Source organism: Asterias amurensis, chromosome 14, assembly GCF_032118995.1.
Source record: "Asterias amurensis chromosome 14, ASM3211899v1".
Classification (NCBI taxonomy): Eukaryota; Metazoa; Echinodermata; class Asteroidea; order Forcipulatida; family Asteriidae; genus Asterias; species Asterias amurensis.
The window spans coordinates 617313-643772 of record NC_092661.1 but is presented as its reverse complement, the minus strand read 5'-3'; the positions used below and the strand labels follow the sequence as shown (position 1 = coordinate 643772).

General features: G+C 36.6%; 2 protein-coding genes across 2 annotated transcripts in view; both read right to left on the bottom strand.

Annotated features, from left to right (window-relative positions):
• Positions 1 to 20529, bottom strand: part of LOC139947026 (extracellular calcium-sensing receptor-like) — a 58274-nt gene extending 37745 nt beyond the window's left edge. Inside the window, exons 1-2 of the mRNA XM_071944845.1 lie at positions 20089 to 20529; positions 363 to 1389 (exon numbers count right to left, since the gene is read on the bottom strand). Coding sequence (XP_071800946.1) covers positions 363 to 768 — 406 coding nt within the window. The 5' untranslated portion in view covers positions 769 to 1389; positions 20089 to 20529. The remainder of the gene's footprint in view (positions 1 to 362; positions 1390 to 20088) is intronic.
• A 506-nt stretch (positions 20530 to 21035) lies between these two features.
• Positions 21036 to 26460, bottom strand: part of LOC139947093 (aminopeptidase N-like) — a 19956-nt gene continuing 14531 nt past the window's right edge. Inside the window, exons 18-20 of the mRNA XM_071944931.1 lie at positions 24680 to 24820; positions 24242 to 24323; positions 21036 to 23654 (exon numbers count right to left, since the gene is read on the bottom strand). Coding sequence (XP_071801032.1) covers positions 23508 to 23654; positions 24242 to 24323; positions 24680 to 24820 — 370 coding nt within the window. The 3' untranslated portion in view covers positions 21036 to 23507. The remainder of the gene's footprint in view (positions 23655 to 24241; positions 24324 to 24679; positions 24821 to 26460) is intronic.

The window sequence follows — 26460 nt, the reverse complement described above, 5'->3', positions numbered from 1 at the left end:
GTTTTCGTCTCGTATTTTCATGACATTGTTTTACTCATTTCTCAAAAACTACAGCACCTCAGTAAGTAAGGTTTGAAGGGAAGCTTTCCACTATCATTATCTTCACACCATGTAAGTTTAATGTTAACCTATGGACATTTTGAAAAAAGTACCCAAATCCTTCAAAGGTACTCTCCGATATTTACAATTTTCAGAAAGGGTACACAATGTAATATTGTAATTTCCCCTTAGTGTTCGCTTTACCAAGGATAAATTGCCTTGGTACCCTTGTCCTTTCAAAAAACGAAGCATATACAGGCATGAAGTCACACACAAAAAGTCCACAATAAAACAGAAGTAGTTCTTACTGTTGGTATACTTACCTAGTGTTATATTGGGAAGCAAATCCTGCTGAGCATTGATAAGTTCGATCGCATACACCATTGCATACATCCACTTCAAACCCCTTGGATTTATCGCTTTGCAAACTCCATCCTGCTCCAGGTGAATATCAAAAAGTCCTCCAAGATAAAATTCTCCTTTTCTTGAGAAGCTAGACTCCGAAGCATCTTCCAGATCCGGTGGTGTATTCGTTACGCCTTGGAGAATTTGATGAATATCTGATGTTTGAGTTGTAAGTTCAGTACCTTTGACTGGACGGAGCAGGCAAGTTAAGACACAAATGAGCAGAAACACTTGAAGACGTCTCAGTGAAGTTGAGATATATAAGGTTTTAGGAGATTGTCTCAAACGATTAAAGAAACTTGACTTCATCTTCTTTGATTGCATTAAACATTGTGAAATGTTTTAAGCATATTGTGGTAGCAATTTGTACTGTACGACGTCTTGCAGCAAATGACTTACCCCTCTTTGTGTGTCAGGAATCTAATATAACATCTTCAGGGTCAAAGTCTAACTTTCCTCGACGTTACATCTCACGAACCGGAACTTGCTCTTGTCATCAGTCCTTAATGAATGTCGCTGGAAATACTTCGATGTTTTCTTCTTGAAGTACCAAAAATTGTTTCGTAAAACACGAGGCTTAGATTATTTCGAGAGAAAATCAAAATCCACATTCATTTTGCAAGGCTATCACCAAAGGATGTGCGCACTAAGATTGGTGTATTGCTGGCAAACTTGCTCGAATTCAACTTGGTTGTCCCAGTACTGCTAAGTTGCGCTACTGCCAAGTCGCACTACAGTCGGTGAGGGGAGTTCAACCAATGGTTTGACTGATAACTCGTTGCAAAGTGCCCTGTCCATGACGTGGTACTTCGTTTTTATTTACTCAACTGTCGGTGCCACAACCCACCGATTGAATAGTGGCAAATAAACGAACTCTATTATTAGCGTGAGATCACGTTTGTATGGTGTTGCTACTGGCACTGTTGGTGACAAATGTTGTCTCATCTGTAGTTGTACAAAGAAAAGAAAACAATTATACAAGAATCGTGGAACAAACAGGATATTGAATAGGGTGGATATGTGCGCATTACAAGTCTTACTATTACTATTATTATTATTAGGAAGTCCGTGTAATGGTGCTAGACATTTTAAAGTACTTCTTTGCACCAACAGGGAACTGGTACAAAACTAGACACTGTTTTATAAACGATCAGGGAGGCGCGCAAATTCAAACGTAGGGTTGTCAGAGGTAACTAGAAATGTATAAACTTGTGGGTAATGTATAAACTCCCTGTTGTGTGGCAGGGAGTTTTGGCTCCGAAAAGAGGCGGTTTAGTCTCGACGTTTCAAACAGTATACCCTGCTTGTCTTCAAGAGAATGGTCGTCAATTTCTTTGCATTCATAAGAGAGTATTGACCGAAAAGTGAATCCCTCTCCCCATAAATAAATATAATATTTTATTTTGCAAACACTCACAGGTAAATATAATGTTTTGCGAAAATGGGAATAACAATTATGTTGAATTGAATTTCTGGGAAAATATTTACTTTTTCAAATACCCTTTTACTTTATACGCATCACATTACTAGACTAACGGGCTTTTTTTAGCGACCTTTTCCGCTTCTCCAAATACCTTTTAACTTCATGCGCATCACTAAACTGACTGGCTGTTAAGCGACCTTTTTAGTAAAGTCTCTAGATACATACACTCAGTGAAGCGCCAGTAAATTGCAAATGTCAATTGTTTGGTTAGGTACATTTATTATCATGTATTTAGCAAAAGATCTAAGGCCTATTAACTTTTCAGCAAAGAAAATTAATCTATTTACAATCGATCGCAGACTTGCGCAGATTGCGTTTGAAAATCAACTATTGACGAAAATGCCTAACCTTCCCTTGAGTTGTTGCTCAGTAACAGTGATTTTTGAGAGTCGTGGCAAATATTTAAAGGCACTGGTACGTTTGGATATCTTCAAGGACCAATATTCTCACTAACTTGCTGTATTCCATCAAATGCATAACATAACAAATCTGTGCAAATTTAGGCTCAATTGGTTAACGAAGTTGCAAGAAAGTAATGAAAGAATACACCCTTGTTGTGCGCTTTCAGAGTCCTGAGAAAGACTTCGGACCTGAAGTTCTCAATTTGAAATGTTTTAATGAGAAATAACCTCTTTAAAAAAATATATATTTCAGAGGGAGCCGTTTTATTTAAAATGTGTTATACTATCAACAGCTCTCCATTGCTCATTACCAAGTTAGTTTGATATGCAGATATATTTTGAGTAATTACCAATAGTGTCCAGTCCATTTAACTTTGATCACCTACAGTATCAAGTAGACCCCAGAAAGTTAGTTTTTGCTTCATATCAACATTGTATTACGCGTAATCTTTATTCGTGGTCTTGTATCAAGCCGTTTGTTGGCATTCAATAAGACCGGTCATTGACATTGTGTCTAGACTTTTGAAGGACCAGGCGGTGGTCTTGTATCAAGCCGTTTTAAACTCTTTAAGCCAGGACGCTCCTGTGATTTAGGCTATGTGATATTAACATACAACCGCCAAAGACCCAGAAGTCATTATAAAAGAGCTTAATAGACGTTGAAAGATCAAACGACAAATTGTGACTAATATCTTTTTACTGATGGTAAATCCTAACTTATCCACGATATAAATTGCAAGAAGAGATACATCTGATCTTGTGGGATTTCAATTTTATTAATAAAATTGGAGAGCAGAAAGGTTTTTAATTTGATTGGGTTAAAGTGTCGTTAAAATGTCGCATTGCGTCTAGAGTTCCCATTAGAGAAGTTGTGCACTTTATGGCATTATGGTGTACGGTGACACTTAAGTGGATTGGGTTTTCACTAAATCAATAATACTTATGTTTTCGTTGAAAGGTGTTGTGTATTGCAAGGTCGTTGGACTTTCTGGAGCTTTCAGTGGGCTTATTGAAATGCCTGCTGGTAAATCTGGGTTATTTCACCGTCCAAGGAATTATTAATTTTGGTTTTGACCCATACACAAAATTAAGAGTTGAATCCAACACTTGCATGAGTTCGGTGAGTGACTATCTTTGAAAGTGTTGGATCCAGCATTGTGTTTGTTAAATCTAACATTTTAAGTTTTTGATGTAACGCAAAAAGGGTTAATTCAACAATTTAAGTGTTATTTCAACATTTCTCAAAAAACTTCTGCTGAATTGTTGGACAATGCTAACATACATCGGTGTATAAACGGATTCCTAGAGCTCCATACAAAAAAAAAAAAAAAATCAGTGTTATCTCCGGCGTCACAGACCAATGTCACGAAGAACAAGTACATTACGAATGCATCATGAATTCGTAATGCAGGCATCATGAATTCGTAATGCAGGCATGTAATATACCACATGAATTGGCCGTATTCTTTAATGAAACGTGTTTACGGCTTTGGCTTCAAGCTGCAAGAACAATGTTATGAAGAATGTGGAAGTATATGTGTGTTCAGCGGTTCAGCCTCAGCCATTGCCTAAGCCAATTGTACAGGCAGCCATCTTCGATGAAACATGCACCCATGAAAGCCTTTCATTGGCTGAGAGTCGTGTGCAGCGCACACACGCGCGCACTTTCTCATTGGTTTTCATCAAAGATGGTGGTCAATGACGTCATAAGAAATCCATTTATTCCATACTCACGTTAGTATGAGATTCTTCACAAGACGCGGACATACTGGTGCAAGTCTATTGTTATTAATAATTGTGGCCATTCAATTGATACTTACATATTTAATTCAATTTTATGTGGTCCATTTATTTGTTCGTCTCGTGAATTGTGTTTTCTAATGTACAGCATTCAAACAGTACATTAAATGTGTAATATTTGAATAATGCATTACAATTATAGATACTTCCAGGTAGTATTTGAAACGTTTGCATGGTGGAAGAATAACTAATGAAGGTTTGCGGTAACACCATGTGAATATTATCTCCTTTTGAGTAGTGTTGGTTCTGAAAAGAACCTGTGTTTGAGGAACCTTTCAGTCAGTATGCTTTGGTCATCTTAAGGATAATGCTGGACGCTGTTGCTAGATACTGTTAAAGTGTTTGACTCAGTGGTGCGCGAAAGCGATAACTAGATTTAATAAAAACATATTTCTGTCGCCATTGTTCATCTTCAAATACCACGTTTTCCACTTGTATTATACTACTCATAACTCATTTTTATTAATTAGAACTAACCACTTATACGGACAAAGGGTGACGACAAACACAGCCTAAACTAACATTGATTTAGATTAACGGTCAGACTGATAGTAAATAGTAATTTTGCCTTTGTTCAACCCACAACTAATTAAAATTTACCTAGTCAGTTTTAGTTTATGGACACAATAAATATTAAATTAATATAATTTATCATTGGGCATTACACTGTAGATCAAATGATTTACTGTTGCAAGAGGTAATTGTTTTCGCCAATTAGTATCTTCTTTGTAGTTTATGGTATATTTATTTTATGTCATCTCTGAATTGCGACATAATTCACAGTCCAAAACATAATATACAATAGAAACAAATTACAATCGAAAATGCAGTTTGCAAGTTTGATGAAAACCCCAAAACAAAGGCATGGCAGAAATTTACCAAGAATAAATATACAATGCTAAACCGGGACAATAAATCATAGGGGGTCTACGTAGTAACAATCAATTCTCTTTCATTCGGATCTGGGCCCTATTTTATAGGGCTACCCCAGCAAAAAATATTGCTTAACAACTCCCCGCTGAGCAGAAATTAGTAGGATACCAATCACAATTTGTACATGTGACATGGTATTACTCTGGTAAGCAAAATAATTCATTAGTTATGGATTTGGTTTGTGGTAACACCATGTGTGTATATACTTGCCCGGTAGAGTTTGTTCTTTAGAAAACTGTCTTGCTTTATATTCTACAACCGCGGAGTAGATTTTCCGGGAGACTTCCCAGTACTGAAAAGAACTGTCTTGCTTTTTAACTACTACACAACAGAAGGTAGAACATCGGCTGTGACTACAATCTGGTTGTGCTTAGCATCTTTTAGTCCTTAAGCAGCTCTATGTAATCAGGCCCAGCTAATCGGGTCCTTCCAGCTGTCTAGTTGCATACTCGTTGTCATGCAATTAATTACCTCAGCCCTGCCTCCATAATCGAGGCAATCAATGGAAACACATTAACTGTTGTTGCTTGACGTTCGGTCAATTTATGGCCAAGTGTTTGAAGAGAAAGTATCTCAATACACTCCTCTCAGGCCAATGGGGAAATCAAAATGTCAACATTTATTCGCAGACCGTCGCGTTGAATCGATTAGAAATATATATTCATTTCCCAAATGTATAGTATCCTTTTTATGTTTAGAACCCATGTCGATAGAAAGGAATGAAGTTAATCAAGTACATAAATAAGTTTAACGATTGAGTAAATTATTTTAGTTCGTGAAAATAAGTATTAGACCTAAATCAATTATAACAACCTGAAGTTGATAAAAAGAAATTCAGTTAATGAAGTACAAACTTAATAACTTACTGATTAATGAAATCATGTTAGTGAACTTGAGTATTTGACCCACTAACAATATTTGATGGTACGTTTTATAAGTGTAAAAACAACAATTTTTTGATTGATTATTTCGCATTGCCAAAAATCTTCATTCATTATTTTATTTATGATGCTTGATTTAGTTTTGTTTTATGTTGCCTAGAAAAGCATTGTATTCATGCATGCACACCATGGTCCATCGTCCTCAAAAACTCACAATATGCACACGAGAGATTTATGGTGTTTTTTTCTTTGGCTGCATCGAATGAAATACAAAATTCAAATACACGGGGATCCAATTACTTATTATTATTATTATTATTATTATTAACAATGTAATTACATTGGACAACATAGTGTGAAAGTTCTTTTCACACTTTCCATGAATTTGGTATCCATTATTTTCAGTCAAAATAATGCCCGGATCTGAATCCCAAATAATTTCGGGTCAGTGCGAGGTCAAAGGTTAAAGGTTAAAGTGATTCAGCATCGGAATCAACACAAAAGGCCCATTCACACGAGCGCTGCAAACGAGGGTCCCTGGTTAAGGGCGCCAGCCGTCTGTCACCTTTACCGCGTGCGATTTTTTAGCGAGCATTCACACGACACACACACACACATGTAAACATACGTCCCTCGTTTGGGTAGGCTTGACTGCATGGTCTAAAGTCTACAAGCAAGAGGTTTGAGTTAAAACAAAAACCTTACAGTTAAAAGGAATAAAATAAATCAATTTCATTGAAATCAATTTCATTTTAAGTCACATTAAATGTAGAATATTCTACAAACATTTGCGATAACGTAACTCTCATCCCGGCGGCCGGCGGGAAGGGGGTTACGTTTTCGAAGCTAAAAAAGGAAAAACACGATTCAAATAGCTTTTGGGACGTTAAAAATGCTACATTGTTGAATGGAAATGCTTTATAGATATGAAGTTATTGATAACACATACCAAATAATGAATTAAAACATCGAAAAGCTTAACCAAATGACGTATTCTGCTTCCGAATGAACGGTGTTTTTGCTTCAAGGTTCGGACTGGTCTAGCATCCGGCCACAAAACCTACCAGCCAAACGATCGTTGTCCAGCGTTGAGCAGATATACATCACGTGTATGTACATGTACATGTATATGCATGCTATAGTTCGCCCATTTCTTCCTCCATAGTTCTACACGTGTCAACGCAGCGGTCCCTCGTTACGATCGCAGGCATTCGGTTCAGACGATGGCTCCCCATGATTATAACATCGATGCGATTTTTTGGAGGAGGTCTCGATCTGTGTTATGAACAACACGGGACCCAGGTAATTTCGTAACATACATAGCATTCACACGACGTGGATTTGCGATTTCATAACATCGATGTTATGAAATCGCACGGGACCCTCGTTTGCAGCGCTCGTGTGAATGGGCCTAAAGTCGTTGTTTCTAGAGTAGGTTATCCCCTTTACACTGCTGTGAGTCTCAACCGATGGTTGCAGATTAGACTTGCATCCTAGTCAACACCAATCTAATTAAACTGAACGGACATATCAACTCCTTCCTGTACTTGTACATTTGTATGGATGATTAAACAGCATGGACGACCGACTTAAGGAGTGCTGAGTAGTTCAAGATGCAGACTTGAGTCTATAAACTCGTCCACTTTGAGGCAACTCTTCAAGCAAGCCCTCAGCGACAATCTGGAGACGGACTTCTATGAAAATTAGAAGCCATCTTTAGAAATAGCTACCACTAGTATTTTCATTCATTTATTTAAAACTGCAGCATTTTGCATCAAAACATATAAATATATATGGGGTTTTGAACCAAGATTTCAGGTTGAAATCAAATTATTTGGGTCAACTCGGTAAAAAAAAATTACCAAGCATTTGTATTTTATAATCCAATACACACACATGTACTGAAAATTAAGATATCGTCTCTTGAGAATAAATGAGGTAATCGTAACACAAAGTGAAGTCATTTATATTTCAAACACACCCAACACACATCCTTTTAGAATACTCCAGCGAAATTGAAAGGTTTTTTCCTTTCAATTCAGCAATAATAAATAATAATAATACCATTTTATATAGCGCCTTTTCCTAAGGTTAGAAAGCGCTCAATGAAAATGAAAGAGGAAGGAAGTGGTATTCCTCTGAAGTTTCAGATAATATAATTGCATCACGTAATGGCTGTAGCTGGTAAAGCAGGGCACAATTTCATAGAGTTGCTAAGCACAAATATTTGCTTAGCAGGAAATTTCTTTCTCGATAAAAACAGGATTACCAACAAAATTCCCTCGTGATTATCAGGATAAGCAAACAACAGCTGAATACCATGTAACAAGAAATATGCAACAAATAGAAATTGTGTTGGTAATCCTGTCTTTATCAATGCTAAGCAAATTTTTGTGCTCAGCAGCTCTGTGAAATTGGACCCATGTCTATCAACGAGGGAATGCTTTAATAGGGCTAAACGATTTAATGTAGTTAGCAATAACATTAGAAAAAAACTGCACAAAGGAAGGGCAATATAGATTTAGGTAATTACAGTAATGTTTAAGTTCAGCATTGTTGAACTTTGACGGTTGTTAATAAAGTTATACTAAAAGGGGAAAGGTATTTGAACGGCTTACTCCCTTTAATTAGATATACGTGCACATACCTCGAGTAACTTGGAAACCGTTAAGCAATTTTAAGGACAATGGGTGGTATTGGCATAATATACACGTTTGCATTTGTTAAAGGGTAACTACATGAGTTTCAAAGCCTTAAAGTCAAAGTACAAAGATTCGATTGGTTTAACCTATACTTGTAGATGTTTAAACTAACATATGAACACAAGTATTTCAAAAGATTGTCGCGTTTTTCAGATACCTTCGACACTCCGTCAACAGGAATACACAACCTGATACCGCGGTAACGCTTCTCAGATTTAAATTTGGGCATATAAATCTCACCTGTTTAAAGCCATTGGACACTTTCGTGCATCACAACTCAGATATAAAAAATAACAAACCTGTGAAAATTTAGGCTCAATCGGTCATCGGAGTCGGGAGAAAATAACGGGAAAACCCACCCTTGTTTCCGCACGTTTCACCGTGTCATGACATGTGTAAAATAAATCCGTAAATGTCGACAACGAGAATTGATAATTGTTTAAATGTTTTCTCGAAAAGTAGAGCATTCCATGGAATAATATTTCAAGAGAAGTCTTTCACCATTACCTTATCTGTAAACCCTGTAAGTTATTTGTAAATCGTGAACTTTTTTTCTCTGTGCCGAAAGTGTATAATGGCTTTAAACCAAGTGAGTTGTTTCTCATAATGCTTTTTTGTTCTATTTATATCGAAAGCTACTGTAGGCTTCTGACCAAATGTTTTTAGTGGCATTAATTTTAGCAGTGGTAGCAATACGTATAACATGCCCTTTAAAACAAAAATAAATAAATATGAAGATAATTGAAGGGCGCTATACTATTCACGGTATCATGTGGAGGGTTAATTTGTATCGTAGAGAGGCTCTGCATGACGTAAATGTAATTAATGTTTAGTGAAGAGCAGTCCATACTCGATCAAGTTGTAGCCTGCTACAATTTTTCTTCTTTTGGTGGTCACGGGTTGACAACGCCTCATACCAATAAATGTAACACGCTCTGCAAACATTTTACTTCGGGAGTTACATACATGGATGGCAAGGCCATATTCTAAGCTTTAATTTAGTATATGTTGGAGCTCTTTAGCATTTTGCTATCTGGAGATAAACCTCAGATAAACCCATAATACATTTTGTGGAAGTTTTGATCTTGTTGGATTGTAAAGCTTCGCGTTATCCAAGGTTCAATGTTGACGTTTGTAAAGGATTATTCTGTCAGACTCAGAATTGATACTGATTCCAGGTCACTTGGCTAGGGCCTGACAGACTAACCCGGAGAGTGTTTAAAGGGTAATTTTTTAACTCGGGTTCTGCGTACATTTTGACTCTTTCTCGGTCAGTTTGATCCTTTCTGATTTGCAATAAACAAAAGTCTAAAGAGTACGAATGTTAAACTTAAATTCATCATATTGTATTAACACATTTCAAACTGAATTTTGATGGCTGTTTTACACCAAACAATATCATGTAAAAACACTGTTTGAATATATCAATTGAATGCAAATTCACTCGCTCCTTAGAAATTTACCACTTTGCCCTCGGGGAAGCTGACAGATGTCACAATGCAGTTATAGACACATATATATAGCATATTTTTTATATAGACATAAAGAAAGGACCCTTAGATATAACCGAGAAGAAATTAGCCACCATTCCTTAAGGTTTAGCTGGCATATGTCACAATACAGATAGACCTATGCAACTATTTATAACCCCCGATTTGGATCGGAAGCTAAAGCTTTCAACCCTACTCATTTCATACTATCTAACAAACATTTCTATAAAGAAAAGACCCATAGATGAAACTGAAAAGAAATTATCCACCATTCCCATAAGGTAGCTGGCAGATGTCACATTGCAGATGGACCTTTATAACTAAGCAGCAAATATCAACACTACCCTAAGGGAAAGCAAACAGATGCTTCAATACATGTAGACTTATATTAACTACGTCACAATACAGTTAGAGCAATATATGACCAATGCCTATTTGCTCAACACGCTCTATTAACCATAGCGACCATAATCCAAACAGGAATGACTCCAAGGATTGTGAATTCTAAATCCAATTGTCATCTGGTCGTTACGGGTTGCTTAGACGCGAGTTTGGTAGAAATATTTAGCTTGATCATTTAAGGGTGAACTGCTCACCATTATGAATAGTCTCTCACGTTCTTTTCATCTTTTCGTGACTGTTACGTATGTTGTTTTCTCAAAGTGTTTGATAATATTATTAAGGGAACAGATGGGCTTTAACATTTATCTGTATCTCTATGGTGTTATTGGCTATACACTTTTGTAAGCCTTTGACAGAGTAAACTATCAGATTGGTATAAGACAGTTAGGACAAACGCATCCATTGATATTGGTCTATAACTGAAATGTTGTGGATAAAGTTCAATCATTAATATTGTTTAATACTTGTGTGGCGATATCTTCCAAGTCTTAACGACAAGGAAAAACTATTTTCAGTAATGCGTTTTTACTCCCTAAAGATGGCAACCTACAATATAACAACAGAAAGTCCAACATCCACTGTAGACTTGTGAACAAGTCGTTAAATCACGTTGATTACAGTAACGGCTCTCTCGAGACTACACTATACTCTCGCGATACGCCTGGCTCACGACTACAAATAGGTCTGTAGTTTAAGAAACAGAAGTCTCGCATGAGGAGAAGTCTCGCAAAGAGTTGCGAGAGAACTGTTTCGCTTTCATGAATAAGGGAATGAGTCACATACTTCAAAAAACGTAGTCCCGCATTTATTTCTTCCTCCATGCATAAACCTTGCAGGAAATACTGAATGTTAAAGCGTCTTGAGCATCACTGAGCGACGGATATGTGCGCTATACAAGAAGCCACCTCTATTATTGATTAAAGGCAGTGGACACTATTGGTAAATGTCAAAGACTAGTCTTCACAGTTGGTGTATCTCAACATATGCATAAAATAACAAACCTGTGAAAATTTGAGCTCAATCAGTCATCGAAGTTGCGAGATAATAATGAAAGAAAAATAACCCTGGTCACACGAAGTTGTGTGCGTTTAGATGGTTGATTTCGAGACCTCAAGTTCTAAATCTTTAAAAATTACTTCTTTCTCGAAAACTATGGCACTTCAGAGGGAGCCGTTTCTCACAATGTTTTATACCATCAACCTCTCCCCATTACTCGTCACCAAGAAAAGTTTTATGCCAATAATTATTTTGAGTAATTACCAATAGTGTCCACTGCCTTTAAGAGTAATAAATAAACACTCAATGAACACAACAGGTTTTGTAGACCTCGCCATAAATTAAATCCTGGCAATGATTTGTTATAAATTTTACAATGTCTTATTTTTTGACAGTTTTATAATGATAAAATGACACTTAATTTAGGTTAATATTTGAGTGCGTGAAACAAAACACCTTTATAATTAATAGGTAGCCGCTGGTAAATCGGTCACTCGTGAAAGGGAGGTTGAATAAGAAAATGATGGTGATAAACGCTTGGTTTAAAGTGTTGTGTTACCTTTTGTAGATCAAGTTTTTGGCCATGACAGTTGATTTGGGTTTGCCTCAAAGATACTTCACTAAATTCATTGGATGTCCATCGCGAAAGGTCCAGCAAATTTTGGTAGGGGTCAACCTTTTAAAGTACCCCATGAAACATTAATCTTCTTCTATCAGTAAGATGCTGTTAGAAATAGAAAAACGAGAACATTAAAGGGTTTGATACCTTTTGTAGATCAATTGTCATGACATGAATCCCTACTCACTGTGAATTAAGATGTATGTAATTCAATTTACCTGTAGAAGTTTCAGCTTCATTAGTCGTCAAGTTTTTGAGGAAAAAAAAAGTGAAAATCACAGAGCGATGTTTTCAGGAGAGTCAACTAAATACAAATACTTGTAAGTAAGTTACATACTAAAATAATGTTAGTCTCCTGAGAGGAAAATTATTTCCGTGACCCAAACCCTTTAACACAACCCAAATTGTTACAATATGATTGTGCATTGATAGTCTATTAGGAATAATTAACACGAGGTCAGTTACAATATAAGTGAAGATGAATTTCCGCTCCAACAATTAGTAAACACTCTACTTAATGGGTCGGGCGTTTTAATTGCAAAGGTCTCTCTAAAAACAATCACCTCACTGTTGGTGACTGCTTTTGTTTAGGACACGTTTGGTAATTACTGAAAACTATTGCAAGCATAAGACATTGCTTGGTAACGAGCAAATGGAGAGCTGTTGATACATAAACATTGTGAGAAACGGCTCCCTCTGAAGTAACGTAGTTTTTGAGAAAGGGGTATTTTCTCACTCAAACAATAAAAGGCTTCAGGCCTTTTATTGGCATCTGAAAGCACAAACAGTTTGTGCAACAAGGGTGGTTTTTTCTTCATTACTCTCTTGCAACTTCAATGACCAATGGAGTCAAAATTTTCACAGATATGTTGGGATACACCAAGTAATCTGGTCTTTGACAAAGGTGTCCAGTGCCTTTAATTGAAGCTACGAGACATTTTCCCTGGGTAATCATTCTCTGAAATCATACAGAGATTTCCGTTGTTGATAAATAAACCGCACTGGCTGATTGGTATGGAGCGCCGAATCTTGGCAAAACATTTACCCAAGCACTTACTTAAAAAAGCTCCATTTAGTTGCATCAACCTCCCACAAATGACGTCAACAATTGTCATTTTGACGCACGCCACCAACGGCAGAAGTGTAGCTATGCTTTTGATCGATGTTGATGAAAAGTCAATGAGTGTAACAAACATCAAAATGACAATTAATTGATGCACATTAGAAACAAGTTTAACGCATTCCTGGAAATTTGTCGCTCAAGTAGCTTTTTAATAACGTCGTTAGGATGTTTTACTCTTGAACCCTTTTACGAGAGTGGCTTTTATGTCGTCCTGATTGGGGCAGAAGGGCATAAATAAAGCATTATGAAATGGTATGAACGAATATACTGTACTTTTAAAATAGCAAAACTGATGTATCGTATTGCTCATTGACAGTGTCAAATCACTTAGACTAATTGGATTGTTTTGTAATTCAATCTTCTGGATTCAGCCTAGCTCTAGAATCGCAAACATGTCTGGGTTAGTTCTTCATGACAGGTTGACAAGGCGTGAACGTAATTCCCTTAGTTGTTGGACACGACACTCGTTGGTGTCGCAGTTTTAAACCAATCCTAGTTACGTCGGAATTGTTTCTTGGGTGACCAGACCTTTGGTCTAAACTCGCTGTCAATTTTATGAATCATTGATAATTTGTGATCAAATATTGAACCAACTCTCTCTTAGAAACCAAGGCTTGTCCAACTCGATAAAGGTCAGAAAATAATCAGTATTCTGTATTTTTGGTCCTTGGAGGTGTTTCGAGAAACTAATTTTATGTTGGGAAAGACTTCCTCGAGAGCACTGTACCATCTTGAATTTACCGTTGCCCTAGCAACTCGAGCTGTTTACTGTTTACAGAGCATTTGAACTGTTACTCATTCGCTGGACTAGATCAAAACTGGACACTTTTGGAATAACATAAAATAATTTTTAGCATGAAAAAACTTACTTGGTAATGAGCAATGGAGAGCTGTTGATAGTATAAAACATTGTGAGATACTTCTTTCTCTGAAGTAACGTAGTTTTTGAGAGAGTGGGTGGAGTAATTTATCACTCCAAATATCAATACCTCAGGCCGGAAGTTTTTTTGTAGGCATTTGAAAGCACACAAAATAGTGCAAGGGATTTTTTCTTTCCTTTTTCTTTCATTTTCTTGCTCTTTTGATGACCAATTGACTCAAAATTTTAACAGGTTTGTTAAGTTTTGCATATGTTGGGATACACCAAGTGAGAATACTGGTCTTTGACAATACCGAAGGTGTCCAGTGCCTAATGCTTACATAATTTTTGAACCTATGACTCACCATCTGCTTAATACAAAACTTTACCCTTTTCTAACCTTTAAATCGGTGCAATTCGAATGAAGCAACAAATATAAGAACATTGATATGCTCCTAAAGAGGGAGCGTAATTACAGTTTCGTGAATGCTGTTCTAGAATTGTCTTACTAATTAAGTTAACCCCTCATTCCCAATATCTGACCACTGCATCTCCCATTACTGTAATGGATTGTTCTAATTCGTTGAAGTAAAGTCCCTTTAATCGAATAATGAAGTAGAGGTCCCAGATGGGCCGTTACAACTACTTAGATTGAGCGATTGAACGTGATTTCTCGTCCTTTTCAACCTTCGATCTTGAAGTCAAAATTCTAGGAATGTTTGATTGAGATTTTCATCTTAATAAACTAGAAAAGAAAAATGTTTGGGTCACTCGCGGCTCGATGATCGACACGATGACGTCAGCTTTAAACTTTAGTTAGTGTTTTAGACCAAACCCCTCTTCAACAGATGTGGTATTTGCATGTCGGTTTTAGAAGTGTGTGTTGAAAGATTTGCAATAGCTTATGATAGAAGAAACCATTTTGGAAAAAATAATGGGCACACGGGGTGCTAGAGTAGACTGCACATTGAGTTGTAGTAGTATATTATGATTTGATGTTGTGTTCATTCACACATCACTTGAGTAAACAGTTTTATAAGATAGAGTGCAGAGACGTATTGTTAATAAGTTTAATAAATCTTGTTGGTGAAGTGTTAGGGTCAACGTTATATCCAACCTCCTTCCCACCTTTTATCTGTAGTCACGCAGCTTCTGTCTTCTCTACAGTTTTTTGTTTTTTCATTCCGACCTGGTTTCTCTTATCAGTACCGATATGAAACCGGGCTTTCTGCTTCTTCTTACCAATACACTCTTCCGTTGCTGAGATAGAATAAAAAGTGCCATTGCAACAGTTTTATTCCACATACTGTATCTACTTTGGACTCCTTGCCAGTTGCATGTTTCCCTCCATCCTACAATCAAGACTATTGTCAATTTCTACGGTGCTCCACTAAGTTATTTCCATCCTTAATGTTTTCTTATATATAGCCTCGCACCACGAGTGGCTCTTAGCATTGTGTTCGGCGATTTTGCTTAAAAAGAATTTAAGACAAAATAGATTAAGTTCTTTAACCCTAAGGCTAGGAACATAACAGAATAAGTAAGAGAAAAACTCGTCTATAAGATCACAGATTTTTCATTAACTTACACGTCGATCTAATGGTGAGAATAGTAGAAAACATCCCTTGTAGTATCTCTGTCATTATTTGATGAGAAATCAATCAAACTAATTTCCCGTTTGGAGTTTATCGCTCAGTGAGCGTTTCATTCATTTTGTTTTAATCGATGTCATGCAAAATGTGTAATCGCTTTTTCACTCTTTACTCGTGACCCAGATGGCCGATCGATCTCAAACTTCTACAGGTTTGTCAGTGTGTGCATGTTGGGCGCGATCGGTTGATCGCGCAGATTGACCGATCGCGCCCAACATGCACATTATGGTTGATTACATAAAGTGCTTCCCCTGCCAGCAAATGTTTTGTTAGCAAACGTGAATTATGTAATGTTCCTATAAAAGAAAAATAGATTGCGTTTTTAAAGCCAGTGGACACTATTGGTAATTGTCAAAGACCAGTCTTCTTACTTGCTGTATCTCAACATATGCATATAACAAACCGGTGAAAAATTTAAGCTCGATTGGTCGTCGGAGTTGCGAGATAACTAAGAAAGAGTAAATCACCCTTGTCGCACGAAGTTGTGTGCTTTCAGATGCTTGATTTCGAGACGTCAAGTTCTAAATCTGAGGTCTCGAAATCAAATTTGTGGAAAATTACTTCTTTCTCGAAAACTATGGCACTTCATAGGGAGCTGTTTCTCACAATGTTTTATACCATCAACCTCTCACCAAGAAAGGTTTTATACTAATAATTATTTTGAGTAATTACCAATAGTGTCCACTGCCAAGTTCACAGCACTCCGTGGTTGTATACCCTTGAACTATTCAAGCGCAAATACATCAATGTTATTATTGGTCGTTAAAAGCTTATGGATGCTGAATGTACCATACGCGCTTCCGGTTGTCATAAAGGGAAGGTATACGTTTGGTAATTGCTCAAAACAAATATTAACTTAAAAACTGACTTGGTAACAAGCATTGGAGAGCTGTTGATAGTATAAAACCTTGTGAGAAACAGCTCCCTCTAAAGTAGCATAAATTTTGAGAAAGGGGTAATTTCTCACTTAAATCTAGAAGTCTTTTATTGCTATCTGAAAGCACACAAATTCGTCCAACATGAGTGTTTTTCTTGCATCATTTTCTCCCAACTCCGATGACCGATTGAGCTCAAATTTTTACAGGTTTGTTATTTTATGCGTATGTTGAGATACACCAAGTGAGAAGACTGGTCTTTGACAATTACCAATAGTGTACCCTCCCGTTAAAGGCATGAGTACATTAGGTATTGGCAAATACCAGTCTTCTCACTTGGTGTATTATAAAATAAAATCATAAAATAACAAACCTGTGAACATTAGTGCTCAATTGGTCATCGAAGCTTCAAGAGAACGGTGAACAAATATTGCACAATGTGTGTGCTTTCAGACGCATTATAAAAAAACTTCGGCTGAAGTATTTTACCAATGAGTGAGAAATTACTTCTTTCTCAAAACTATGTTACTTCGGAGTGGCGTTTTCTTACACTGTTTTATACTATAACCAGCTCTCCATTCCTCGTTAGCAAGTCAGTTTTCATGCTAACAATTATTCCGAGTAATTACCATGTCCAGTGCCTTTAAGATGTAGGCCGTTCTGTTGAGTGCCGAGTTATTGCTCTATTATAAACAAACGCACTGGAATTAATATCCCATAAAAGGGCAATTTTGAATCGTTATTATTTATGTAAATTCAAGGAATATATGGATCCAGTGTGGAATGCCCTACCTTCTTCAATCCCAGCTACTATCCTGGACAGAACTCAAACCAACCTATTTCAACTTGCATTCTCTCTTTCTTTTTAATTTTTGAGTTTGTGAAAAGCGCATCGAGATTTCTTCAAGTTATGCTTTGCGCCAAATAAGATTAATCTATTATTATTATATATATATATATATATATTTTTTTTTACATAATTATGATTGAGCTAGTTATATTTTTAACAAGCTGTTAAATTTATACGACAGTAAACCAGAAGTATATTGCTTCATTCGGCGTTGGGGGTAAACATTTTTTTTTCTTTTTCTGAAGAGCTTATACAGGAATTTTTAGTTTTGCGCACGTAGCAGTATTGATGATTTTCTTTCTGATTTTCTTTCTATACCATCTTGAAGATGATTCGACTCTTCTATTGCTCATGCTTTGTCACTCCTAGACTCGACTCGTGACATTCTATTCTTACCGGACTATCTCATGAAAACTTCCAATTCAACGTCTTCAGAAACACTGCTGCTCGCTTTGTATCACGTAACCTCGTTCTCACATTACTCCCATCTAACAAGAACTCAACTGGCTCCCGATCAAATGACGTATCGTGTAAATTAGATTTCCTCAATTTCAGAGCTCTTCATGGCCTTTTCCCTGTCTAGGATTTAATATTCTCCACAAATTCCCTTCCGTCCTCTTTGCTCTGCTTGCGAATCCCTACTGATTCAAACTACCTTTTCCAATACAATTATATGGTCATAGAGCCTTCCATTGCACCTTGATATGGAGCGACTTACCTCTTCATTTGCCAAGCTGCCTCTCTTCAGATTTTAAAGAGACTTTTAAAGACTCATTTGCTTAAATCTTAACTGTTGTAACAGATTGCTTCATATCATTCATGTCAATTGTTTAATGGTATGTGTAGAGACCCCTGCATTATTCGCTATACAATGTATCATACAATTGTTATTGGTGGTATTATATTGATTGGTTTGGTACTCCGTCCTAGCTTCAATAAATTATTAAAAAGTCAAATCATGTTTGGTTCAACGCGCGAATATTGAGAAAATGCTCGTCCTCCTTTAAGCTTAGAAACTGCCACTCGGCCTAACCTACTTTATTATAACACTTGTTATTTGTTGATCCACTTTCACTTTTGATGTGCCCCTCCCCCCCCCCTCAATTTCATTTCCTGCTCTCCGTTTTCCTTCTTTTTGTTTCCTACATTTGTTTCCTTTTACCAATGATTTACTTTTCGTGGAGATACTTTAAATTGATTTCACTTCTACTATTGGGTTGTTTATCTGAGACTCAAACTCAGTAAAACCAATTGAGTAAAGGAAGCTTATAGTCTGGTTCCTTTGTCACAGATAATGTTCGCTATTAATGGTTTATACTGTACGGGGAACGCGACAAACTATGAGGCGAGCATACATGTATACAGAACTGGATCTGCTTTAGGCTGATAAACTAGTGGCACAATCTCAAAATATGAAACCAATAATTTTAGCCCTTTACAGCATTTGTCTTCAGAACAGAACAAACACTGTATATCACAGAGTGCAACCAGGAAGCGTCGTGCGTGTTTAGATTAAGTGTGAAGGTTATCTTTCTTATGTACTCGTTGAGATTATAACATTAAACCTGAGCCTCAAACTAACATCAATAAACTGAAAATTCAAAAATGCGCGAATTGTTTCGAAAGCTTCACAAACCTTACACAATTATTACTCACTACTATTTTGTATTTTGTATTTTGTATTTTGTATATATATTTTTATATATATATATATACACAATACACCGATTTAGAGAGGAGAATTGTTGTCGTGAGTCCTGCAGGAAAAAACAACCCACAAACACACAACGCTCTGGTTACAGTCACTGTATATGGACACTTTTGCTTGCTCTGGTTGAGAAAAATCGTATTCTTCAACACTGCATTTACACTGTGTGGACGTGTGTAAGTCCACATAGTGTTCCAAGTCTCTACATTATGTGGACTTTTTGGTTATCAGATCCACACTTCGTATGTAGCGTTAAATCATTACGCCGGAGTGGGAATCGAACCGACGACCCACTCATTCTATAGTATATTATTTCTGGTTTGATTGGCTGCATATTGCGCCACAGCACCTGGCTCTAGGATGCTGTAAACCCAGTCTTGCACAATGTAAATAGTACACAACCTTTTCGTTTCCTTTTCATTTATTTATTCTCTTCGCACCTTGCACCGTCGACCAATGACGCCACCAACGCACCATTCCAGTTTAGCTTCCTACGTGAGCTGTGTGTGGATTAAAGGAACACGTTGCCTTGGATTGGACGAGTTGGTCTTTGACAAGCGTTTGTAACTGGGTTTTTTTTAAATGCTCAGTTATGACCAACTCGTCCGATCCAAGGCAACGTGTTCCTTTAAATTACTCAAGACTCAAAAAAACATTACATGGTGCTATGTAAAATGAGTAGGTCTCATAATTCAAACGTATCCACACAGAAAAATACTGTTAAAGCGCATTGGGCGTTACTGAGTGGGATAACCAAAATGCGCTAAGCCATAATATAATAAGATTCCACTATTATAACCTACTTAATTCTCCTCAATTCACAGCTAAAATCCAAACTCAAAAGTAAAAACAGAGAAGTTTAAAACTTACCGACAGTTTAAACATGGATGGTTGGACGAACTACGCTATGCGTGTTACACCAGAGTCCCTGAACTCTGTATACATCCTGCGTAAAGTTCCCTACGTGCAATAAAGCTACCGCTTGCTCCATTTAACACTGAGATAATAATCGGTATTACTTCATGTAGAGCAGCACACTTCCAGTTCAATTTACGCTGGAGGAAATACATCACTTTTGAAGCTGTTACTATCTTTCATTGTAGATAATACTACGCTGACAATTACCCGTAGTAATGGTCCAGTGCCGTCGCCATCGTGCCGTCTAGAGCGGCCTGTAGACCCATGCCTTGTCAGGTACTGTTTGCCGTAATCACCGGAGTTGAACTTGCGGTAATTCCTAATCAAGGTCACACACGCTCACAAAATATCAACCTTTTTTTCAAGGACCAACCAACACAAACTCGACACATTGTTCCCTTGTAGTTTTATGGCAGACTATTTGGATTGAACTTTTTGTTGTATTTACCAACTGTTAACTGACAGTGGTTTTGATCTGTAAGGACAGCCTGCAGCTACGCTGACGCATGAGGTCGCTATTGTTGTTCTTATTGCAAACTATGAAGAATATTGCTGCGGTATTTCCCCTTTGTCTTTAAGAGGGAGGTTCTATTTATTGCCCTTTGTTAAAGGGACACGTTGCCCATTTATTTACTCCCTATAAAGCGGGGACACTATTGTTGGTTACTCAAAATAAATGTTTGCATAAAAACTTACTCGGTAACGAGCAGTGATGGGCGCTTTTGTAATATAAAAATTCATCCTCTGAAGTAACATAGTTTTTAAAAAGAGAGTCAATTTCTCAGTCAAAAGACTTATAAGGCCTGAACGCATTTTTGGTAATCTGAAAGCACGAAAAATTGTGCAACAAGTGTGTTTTTCTTTCACTATTCTCAATTTCGATGACCAGATGAGTCCAGATTTACACAGAATTGTTAAAGCATAGTCATGTCATGAGATGCACCATGTGAGAATATTGCCAAAGGTGTCCAGGGGTGGGCTTCATAAAGAGTTAAGACTAGTCTTATCACGAGTTAGGACGAGTTACTCGTCCTAACTTAAGACTAGCTGTATGTTTAATATATCTCTTTGGACAAGTCCTAAAAAGTTAGGACTAGTCCTAACTCGAAATCGACGGCAGTGCCGTTAAGTTACGGCCTCCACAGATGAACATTACATGACATAACCTAAATATTATTGATCGCTCCCGTCACCTTGTACAAAGTATCCAACCATATAGCTTTAATAACTGGCCATCTATATACATGCAACTGTTCATACCATTAAAAACCACATTAACAAACATAAATTGGAATTGACAAAAAACCTTCAAACACCTCGTCACGTTTTACACCTAATTATTTTCTAGAATGCAATCCTCACAATAAATCTTCCCTGTTTTAAATTTCAAAAATTATGTTGTGTGAGAGAGCGACTCAATTACTGTCATCCTTGAATGAAATTTTCATCGTTATGATTTCAAATTAATTATAGTACTTAAAAGCTAAGCTGTTGTGTTTTGTATCAGATTCAAAAGGCTTTACTCCCATTAAAATGCAAATTCATTTTAATAATTTGCTACTAATTTTAAAAAGATGTAATAAATTATGCACAATAGGTTTTTGATGGAAATGTGCCTTTACACAGCTATCTTGGCGAAATTGTTTATTGTGAATGCTATTTAAACTTATGACTAATGTGTTTTTATCATTTAATTGGAATTTTGGGAATTTGGCATGGCTTAGTTTAAATTCAAAACAGTCGTGGATTAGAGAAACAAAGATAAAGCAATATCTGGGCGTTTTATAACATAAATATAAATACACATGCATCTTACACAAACTATGCCGAACACATAAAATAATTCTCGGTTTTATTTTCAACATCAATAGAATGTTGCCAATAAACACAGCTGAAAATATACCATAATAACTAACCTTTGTGCAAGGTATACATTTTAATGTTATCGTCGTGTATTATATATGACTAAGTTTGACTAGTATTGGAGCTTTCGAGGACAACTTATTTTTTACAAAAAATAGTGCTCTCTCTAAATTGATATCGTACATACAGTAACTACATTTTTTTGACTGGCCGAGTATCCATTTATTTCATTTACGTCATCAAAGGACTGTACACACAAAAACATCCTCATTCCACCAATTACCCTTACAAAGCAAGTCACACTCATAAAGAAAATGTTTTGAATAAAACGTTTCAGTACAATTTATTGTTAACCTTTTGATCACAATGGAATGTCCATAATGTTTAACCGAAATCCGGTATTCGTCATCAATGTGACCCGGATGAACCATGACCTTGCGAACACGTGGGAGTTTGTTCCGCCCCGTTCCGGTCCAGGGAAAGTTTGTATAGGCTTTTATGTAAGCGTCCTCTTTCAACACCTTCTGGCGTCTGTGTTTAGGATTGTTTGCTTTTGGAATATCTACGTGATGGTCCGGTGATTCTATGAGGAACAGAATTTAATATTTTATGACTCTATGATTCATATGATCATAAAACAAATTATAATCATATAACCATGATTCTAATGATTCCGTTTAACAGAAATTATGAAGAGTACGACAATATCCCCAGTGATGTGGTCAAAAGTTGAACATTAAATTGTATCAAATTACCGAAATAAAATTTTATTTTATGATTCAGTAAGACAACATTTTAGGCGAAGCTATTCTTTTGTACCCTTCATATTATTGACAAACAAACTGAGACAGAACACAGGGCGATAAACAAATAATATATGACCTACTTGACAAGAAACATGAACTTCTATAAACATACTTCAGTATGAATCTTAGCATGGGTAGAAATTGAAAATGTGATTGGGGTTTTTTTTTTTGCCGAGTTTTGGTAAATTTTGGAAGAGAATATAGTTTTTTATGGAAATGTGGTGTTTTTACAGCTTTGATAAAATTCGGAAGAAAATGGTTAATTTTTAAAGGAGTAATTCAGAGCATTTATACAGTCGTAAAGTGATACCACGTCGAATAGGTTTTGATCTGAAATGGTGCATTAAAACAGATGAACAGATTTGTTTTTGAGGTAATGCGGGTATTCAAAGTGAATAAATGTTTGACTTTTGTAGAAAGTATTATTTGAAAAAAAAACTATGGTAATGCATTGTTCATTGGGGTGGGGGGTGTCCTGATAGAAGAGTGGCCCTGAAAGGGGGACCTGGCAGGCCGGGGCTCTGCCCGGAAGTGGGCTGGAATCCCTTACACGGGTCCATATGGGGTCCAAACAGTACCATAATAGGGATGGGGACATGACAGGAGTCCATTATGTCTGCTGCCACCCAGCGTCCATAATGTCCCCCATTGGTAGTAAGATAACAAAGTGAACGTCTTAAATCAAGACTATATTGGACCATTTCAAGCTACCTCATCCTCCAACCACTCTCGCACTTCCTCATAGTAGGATTTCATCCAGCGTATGTTGGTTTTTATTTCCTCCACTGATTGTTTGAATGCCGAGGCTCCGGTTCCCTGATCGGGATGCTCGGACATAAACTTCTCCAACTTGAAGGGACGAAAAATAATAAAACCAAACATTCAGTTTTAATTGCGCAATTAATTTCATGCATTGCAATTTGGTATTGGCTGAAGCTTAGGTAAAGAGGAAGAAAGAACGAAAAATAATATAATTTATGCAAACAAGCTTATGAAGGTTGATGATATTAAATCTCAATAATTATACTCTGAATGTAATACTACCTTAGCTCCCTGATATTAGTAATAGTTAAGACAATTTTGTAGAGCGCCGGTATTTGCCTTAATTTTAAACCAGCTCTGGCCCTGGGAGAAAAAACAGGTTGTGGCTTGTGCGAGTATTGTTTGAACAGGTGAATTTTGAAGAAATTAGGCCCTGGCATGGATGTTTTGGTTTATTGATCCTCACAGAATGTCCAGCTAACTTGCAATGATGCCGTATTGAGTGATATGTAAAGCCATATTTAGTCTTAAGCGCAACATCTTCTGTTGCTTATTTTAATTATTTGTTTCCATAAAATAAGTGTAGCAAATAAATCTTAATTTTTAAAGTGGAAGATATGTTTCTTCCTTATTTGAGTTTCTCAAACATGAAAAGACACCTAAACCTATCTTACCTGTCGGAGATGAAATTCAGAATGAAGAGGTTTCGTTACAGCTTTTATAATTTTTGAAAACTGAAACAAGCTTCCCCCGAATCTGTGAAGAAGAAAAAAGGCAGTCAAAGTAAAGTAATATACAAAACAATATAATATGAACAAATTCATTTACAAGAACATCGAAATGCGAATGTCGTTGTAGAACTATTACATTTGCAGTAAAGGTTTAAAGGCACTGGAAACTATTGTAAATTACTCAAAAAATTGTTAGCATAGAAATTCAGTTGGTTATGAGCAATGGAAAGCTGTTGAATAACACATTGTCTGAAGCACACATTCTGTGCAAAGGGGTATTTTTTCTTTCATTATTCTCTTGCCGCAATTCGATGACCAATTATTAAGTCAAAATGTTCACCGATTTGTTATTTTATGCATACAATTCGAAACATGGCTTACTTTTCTCGGAAGATGTCATAATTTGCTCTGAAGAAGTCCCAAGCAAGTAAAGTACCGATGGGATTACGAGCGACGTCACCGAGGATTAGAGGAACGTCTTGAGCTTTAATCACTTCAGCATCCAATGTATAAGACAATAAACTGGGATAAAAGAAATGAGGAAAATAATTCTCACTTTAAATCTGGACTGCGTGACCTCTAACCCTTTTGTGACCTACAGCCAGTTTCACAAAACGCTAGGATTAATCCTATCTCGAGTTAGGAAGTAACTCGTCCTAACTTAGGACGAGTTAGGACGAGTAACTCGTCCTAACTAGGATGGGTTCCCTAACGTCTGTGGATACGGAACCTAACTCGTCCTAAGTCCTAGGATTAATCCTAAGTTAGGAAGAGTTTGGTGAAATCGACGGCAGGACACAGTTTTATAAAGTCTGGAAGCACAACATTTTGCCGAGCACAGATAGTATCGCTTAGTAGAAACATGTTACCAGCCAAAATTGCACTAAGTTTTCATTGTTGTGACTGGTGCCCCACACAATGATGCTAAGCAAATAAATTTGTGGAGCAGTATTTTCTGCTTAATAGCTTTATTAAATTGGGCATGTAATTTGGGTAGGGTATTTTATTACTTCACTGTAGACTTATAAATCAAACAAAAATATTGATTTCTTACTCCAGTCTTGTCAAAATATCTTGCAAGACCTGACTACGAATTCATTATCTCTCAATCTGTGAAAGCTGACAATCGTTCGTGCCTTCTTATTAATTTCAAGTGGGCTTGGGGATATAGAATGAATGGCGTCATAAACTCATTATTTATTATCCCATTATACAATTCAGTTTTATCTTAATTTAATAAACGATTTCATCACGATTTCAACTATTGACTGCAAATTACCACCCCAGGGGAAATCTTAAAGCAGACTTTAGTCTACGAAATAAAAATAGCACAGTAACCGTACAGTTAAACGCCATGCTTTAAAGATTGACCCAATTTCAGATCCAAAATCTGAACGAAAATAATAGTGAGATTTTATTCTCGCTAAATAATGTGAATTTTAAGGGGAATTTTTTCAAATTTATTAGATTTTGCCAAAATTATAGACTAAGTTTGCATCGGGGATAAGAAATATGAATTTTGGTTTTACCCTTACACACCGATGTATTCTAGAATTTTACATCCAGTATTTTCCCGAGGTCTGTGAAAAGGGAACTCGGAAAGATACTGTGTAATACAGTAAGATTAAATTAATATTAATAACCATCATAAAATTAATTGTATGCATTTCTGCTTTGCTGCCATACGGTTGAGTTATAAATATTTAATAGCGTTATTCTGCGTAACTCATTCTTGTCATTGTTGTTATTGATAGATATTCGTTGGTTTGTTTGAGAATAACGATTTTCGTATAACGTATGCATCATCAAGTAAACTTGTTAATTATTTGTCGTTTTAATGTTGTTGTTTTACAAATTGCGTAAGCGCCCAAGGCTGCCAAGTATAAGATATTTACCTAAGCATCCAAACCTGCCAAGAACATACCCTTTACCTAGTATTACTAGCATCCAAATCTGACCTAATTTTTTATTCTGACTTGTTAAAGTTTTAAATTTATCTACCAGACGTTTACTGCTGGAACCCGTGCCCAGCCGGGAACGTCTGGCCCAGAGTGAGCCAAGGTCTTTTCGTCCATTTTACGAGCTTGTTGTGTGTTCATGTAATTATTGTTCTTTTATAGTATTTTATTGTAAGTTAACAATTTTGTATCCATCTTTTTTTT